The sequence below is a fragment of the Myotis davidii genome, unplaced genomic scaffold, assembly GCF_000327345.1.
Source record: "Myotis davidii unplaced genomic scaffold, ASM32734v1 scaffold875, whole genome shotgun sequence".
Lineage (NCBI taxonomy): Eukaryota > Metazoa > Chordata > Mammalia > Chiroptera > Vespertilionidae > Myotis > Myotis davidii.
The window spans coordinates 1,198,055-1,203,337 of record NW_006286244.1 but is presented as its reverse complement, the minus strand read 5'-3'; the positions used below and the strand labels follow the sequence as shown (position 1 = coordinate 1,203,337).

Genomic DNA, 5,283 nt, shown 5'->3' with positions numbered 1-5,283 from the left:
CCTCACCAGAGCCAGCCTGTGCGTACAATACACGGTGCCTGGAGTAGCCCTCGATCGGGGGGCCCCCTACCCCCACCCCCACTTCCTTCCGTACACTACCATGTGGCAACAATACACGCTCGACCCCCAGGTCTGAGGTGTCTTTTTAATATTAGATAGAAATCAACGCAAAGGGCTAGAGCTCTACATTTCCAAAAGGCATGAAAAAAATGCTTAAGTTACTCCCAAAGTCCGCTGCAGGCGGGCCTGTCCCTAAGCTCAGCTGAGCCAGAGGAAAATGAAAGGCAGGAGGGGTACACGGAGGGGGAAGGCCTCCGAGGGCAGGCGCACGGCTCCTCCCGATGCCGGCGGCCCGCGGCCCGAGGAGTCCTCGCCGCCGACAGAGCTTCTGATACCGATTTCGTCTCCAGTCCTCCCCAGGGTCCCGCCAGCATCATACGAAGCAGCAGTACTTCTTCCACCAGGACTTGGAGAGGGTCCTCATTTTGTCGGGAGTCCTGCTCTTGGGTTTCTTTGGCTGCTGCTGCGTGTCCGCGTACTGGATGCCGGCCACGATGGCCGCGTCGAAGACCTCTTTGAGGTTCTTCTGCGTCAAGGCAGAGCACTCGATGTAGGAGGCGGCCTTGATCTCCTCGGCGCACAGCTTGGCCGCCTCCTCGGGCACCGGCTTCTCCTTGCACTTGTCCAGCTCGATGAGGACCTTGACGTCTTCCCGGAGGTCCGACTGCGTGCCCACGAGGATGATGGGGGCTTTGGGGCAGTGGCGCCGGATCTCGGGCACCCACTTCTCGGTGACGTTCTGGAAGGAAGTGGGGCTGACCACGCTGAAGCACAGCAGGAAGATGTCCGCGTTGGTGTAGCACAGGGGCCGCAGCCTGTCGAACTCGTCCTGCAACCAAAGCACCCAGAGTTATTTTTTTAAAATATATTTTTATTGGGTTCAGAGAGAGGAAAGGAGAGGGAGAGAGAGATGGAAACATCCATGATGAGAGAGAATAATTGCTCTGCTGCCTCCTGCATGTCCCCTGCTGGGGATCGAACCCGCAACCTGGGCATGTGCCCTGACCAGAATCGAACCCAGGACCCTTCAGTCCACAGACCGACGCTCTATCCATTGAGTCAAACCGGATAGGGCCGCCCAGAGTTATTTTTTAAGTCCATCTCATTCACAGAACGACCACCTTTACATTTTAAAACAAATATATATATTTATAGAAATACTAGAGGTCCGGTGCACAAATTCGTGCATATGTGGGGTCCTGATGGGCCGCCCCAATCGGGGCCAATCAGGACAGGCTGGCCAGGGGGAGGGGACGTGGGAGATTGGCCAGCCGGCCCCACCCCCGATCGGGGTTGGGGGGCATCAGGGGTGGGGTTAGCCAGGGGGAGGGGCCACAGGCGGTTGGCCAGCTGTCCCCACGCCCTGGTCGAACTGCTGGTCAGTATAACTCCCGCCCAAGGGGACAATTTGCATGTTAGCCTTTTATTATATAGGATCATCTCCGAGTAAGGGTGTTTCTATATCTCACCCCCCACAACCCCCCCGCCCCCCGTGGCACTGTATTCGGCTGCTCGAAAGCGTTTATTCGACTCTCTCGTAGGAAGATACTGACATCCTCTCGTTCCTGTTTGACATTTCTGTCTGTGGCTGCTGAGTATCCTCAGGTGTCATGTGACAGATGGTTTCCCGGGCCGGGAAAGGCTCCGTGTCACCCAGGTTTTTTGTGACGAACTGCCGAGCCCTGATTATTTACACACGACCATTCACATGCACATGACTCAGCACCCATCTTCCCAGGAATAAAGGAAACCCGGTGTGTTCCACATGAACGCCCTTTCTTCGTCTGGGCTATTTCCATCGCCGGGTGACAACCGTCTAACGATATTAAAGTCGACCGGCTCACGTGATCAGGCGTGACGGGGAGGCATCTTGGAACGTCTCTGGCCCCTGGCCAGTCTTCTGTAAGCAAAAGTCAGGAAGAAGAATGACTTGGGTTTCTTCGTGCCAACTTTGAGCTGAAAGAAGTAACACAGAAACTCCGCCAGGTACAGACCACGGCCCGGCTCTGAAGTTCAACTGGTGAAACGTTCCCTCTGTTCTCCGACGCCCCGAAGCATAAAACCGAGAGCCGCTGTGAGGTCAGCTCCCCGGGGCGGCTGCACTGGCTCTTGGAAGGCACTCACCCCCGGCCGTGCCCTGGCATCTGGGGTTGTGTTACCAGTAAAAAGAGAGGCAAGCTCAGGGGTCCGGGGCCGGCGACAGGGCGGGCGTTGGAAACCTGGCTCCCCAGACTTCTGGGGGTCCTGGCGGAGGGATTTGGGAAGCCGAGCCCAACCAGAAACCCTAGATACTTGCTGAAATGAATGCAACGCACATGTGTGCGGCGAGGCCAAGGGGGATGGATGTACCCGTCTTGAGGTCTGTGGGGAGGATCTGGTTCAGGGGCCGAGCCGGCCGGGCAGGACGCTGGGCAGTAGGTCCGTCCAGCTGCAATCTGATTATTTACTTATTTTCTTGGTATAAAGGTTTTTTCCACGCGCCTCCTGGGTCCGAAGGCTGGAGGCTTTTCAGCTCCTCTTGGCAGGGCTACAACGGACCCGTCTTCTCGCAGCGGCGCCCCCTTTCTCAGATGCCAAAGGCACGTCTCCCAAAGTCCTTGGTGACGGATCAGCTTTCACTCCAGTGAGACTGTGAGTCCGGTGTTTAAACCTCCTTCTGTGCTCACCTGGCCTCGCCGACAAGAAAACCGCGGGCACAAGAAGCGATTTCTTGGCGATTTCTCCCGCCCGGAGAGCTGGATTTTTGCTGTGAGCTTCTGTAGGAAACCTGCTCTGGGGCCCCGGGTTATGGCTCCCTGTGCTCACTCTGCTGGAGCTGGGAATGGAGACGGCTGAGTCACTGTGCATCCACCAGGCAATCCTGGGTACTGCCTGGAGGAGGGGCGTTCCACCGGCTGAGTCAACACTAAGTGACTATGGCAGGAGTCAGAACAAGTCCTTTAAAAGGTAGCCGATCAGCTCCGGAGTAGGTGGGGAGAAAGGGCCATCGTTTTGGCCAGCTTTGCCAATCGTCAAAACCAATACTAACTAATACTTGGGGATCAGGAAACAATGAACTCCATCTTCCCAGCTGTGTACATTTCCCAGTGATTTTTAAAATATATATATTTTTATCGACTTTTTACAGAGAGGAAGGGAGAGGGATAGAGAGTTAGAAACATCGATGAGAGAGAAACATCGATCAGCTGCCTCTTGCATGCCCCGTAATGGGGATCGAGCCTGCAACCAAGGTACATGCCCTGGACCAGAATCGAACCCGGGACCCTTCAGTCCACAGCCCAGCACTCTATCCACTGAGCCAAACCGGTCAGGGCATATTTCTCAGTGTTTATAGTTGGCTTTCTACAAATCTTCAGATAAGTAACCTCATTCAGGACATAACCTAACTAGTACATCAGGTAAGAAATACTAGTATAATCAACTCAACGAAAACCCTGCTGGGTGATCAGACGAATACATTCCTAATACCCCCAAAGCTTTGCAACTTAGCACCTGACCCCTTTATTCTCCAAACATAAATGTCTTTCGTGAAAATATTTCTCAAATGATTCACATGTTTCTCTGACTTTTACTTATTTTCTTTAAAAATAGATAATTGTTATTGATTTCAGAGAGGAAGGGAGAGGGAGAGAGAAACAGAAACATCCATGGGGAGAGAGAATCATGGATCAGCTGCCTCCTGCACGCCCCTTTAGAGTAAGCAACCCGGGCGTGTGCCCTGACCGGGAATCGAACCACGACCTCCTGGTTCATCGGCCGACCACTGAGCCACGCCAGCAGGCCACAACTTCTGCTTAAAAGCAAATGGTCACGTGGCAACACTTCAGAAAGCAAGGGAAGCAAGCACTCCTCCCTGCCTACAAAGTAGCCCCCGGACACTTTCGCTAAAGCTAGCCAGTGCTGGCCATGGAGTCCTTATCGTAACCTACATGCTTATTAACTCAGAAGATGGCACGCTGGGTTCTAAAGAGAACAGAGCCCGGCCGGTGTGGCTCAGTGGTTGAGCGTCGACCTATGAACCGGGAGGTCACAGTTCGTTTCCGGCCAAGGGCACATGCCCGGGTTGCGGGCTCCATCCCCAGTGTGGGGCGTGCAGGAGGCAGCAGATCCATGATTCTCTCTCCTCATGGATGTTTCTCTCTCTCTCTCAATTCTCCCTTCCTCTCTGACACCCATAAACATATATTTAAAAGAAAATAAAGAGGACAGAAACTTCGGTGGCTTGAGAGCCATGCCAAGGTGGGGGGGGGACTGAGTGATGATGAAACCGTGGAGCTCTGGGCGATGTCCACACCCCCGTGTCCTCCCCATCATCCTCCCTCGTGACAAGAATAAATGTTCACGATTCGAAAGACTGGGTTCCGGCCCAGCCCTTCCCCCGCAGCTCAGGCCCGCTCCCAGCACCGCATCTCTGCCCCCCAGGATGGCAGTGGCCCTGGGGAGTCGAGCCCCAGCTGAGGGAGGGGCACAGGGACACGGACGGACATAGACCCCATCTCCTCTTCAGGACAAGCCCTCAACATCTGGCTCGTTGCCCTTTAACACACTGATTCTAAGATACGACCAACTGACGTTGAGAAAGGATTACAAAGCATTTTTCCCCCCCATAAAAACCAGAAAGTAAAACAGGATCAGAAACTCCTGTGAGGTCAGAGTGTTCTAGAGCCTGCTGTCCCCCGCTGGCCACACCCCGTTTTACGGGTGCAGAGATTTCCCGGAGAGGGGCCCACGGCAGGGGTGGGGCGGCGGCGTGCGGGTGCAGTTACCCAATGATGGAGGGAGGCTGCTGGGAGGCCCTCAGAGCCGTTTCCTGCCCCAGCATGGAATCAGGATGTGATACTGACCTGTCCCGCCGTGTCACAGAGCTGCAGTCTCACGGGCCGCCCGTCCACGGACACCACGGCTGAAAAACAGGACCAGGAGGATTAGCGGGGGTTGTCTCTTAACCTCTTGCCCAAGAATCATCGTTCTGGCCTGCCCCACCATCCTCACTCGGACCCTGCGGCTCCTATGCCGAGTCCCCCAATCAATTAAAGGCTTGCCTAACACGAGGAGACCCACAAGGCATCTTCTAGATCTATAAAAGGCTAATATGCCAGGTGTCCCCTCGGGAGTTTGACCGGGAGAATGGGAGTTCGATTGCTCACTATGACGTGCACTGACCACCAGGGGGTGAGGGGGAACATGGTGGGCGACCATTGGCAGCACCATACGGGTGGCAAG

General features: G+C 54.9%; 1 protein-coding gene across 1 annotated transcript; it reads right to left on the bottom strand.

The window, feature by feature from the left end:
• Positions 1-114: 114 nt before the first annotated feature.
• Positions 115-4,985, bottom strand: RHOU (ras homolog family member U; the record flags this gene model as incomplete). Its single annotated transcript, XM_006757653.2, has 2 exons — positions 115-889; positions 4,905-4,985. Coding segments are annotated over 2 exons (537 nt in total), but the record flags the coding sequence as incomplete, so codon positions are not given.
• Positions 4,986-5,283: the final 298 nt, after the last annotated feature.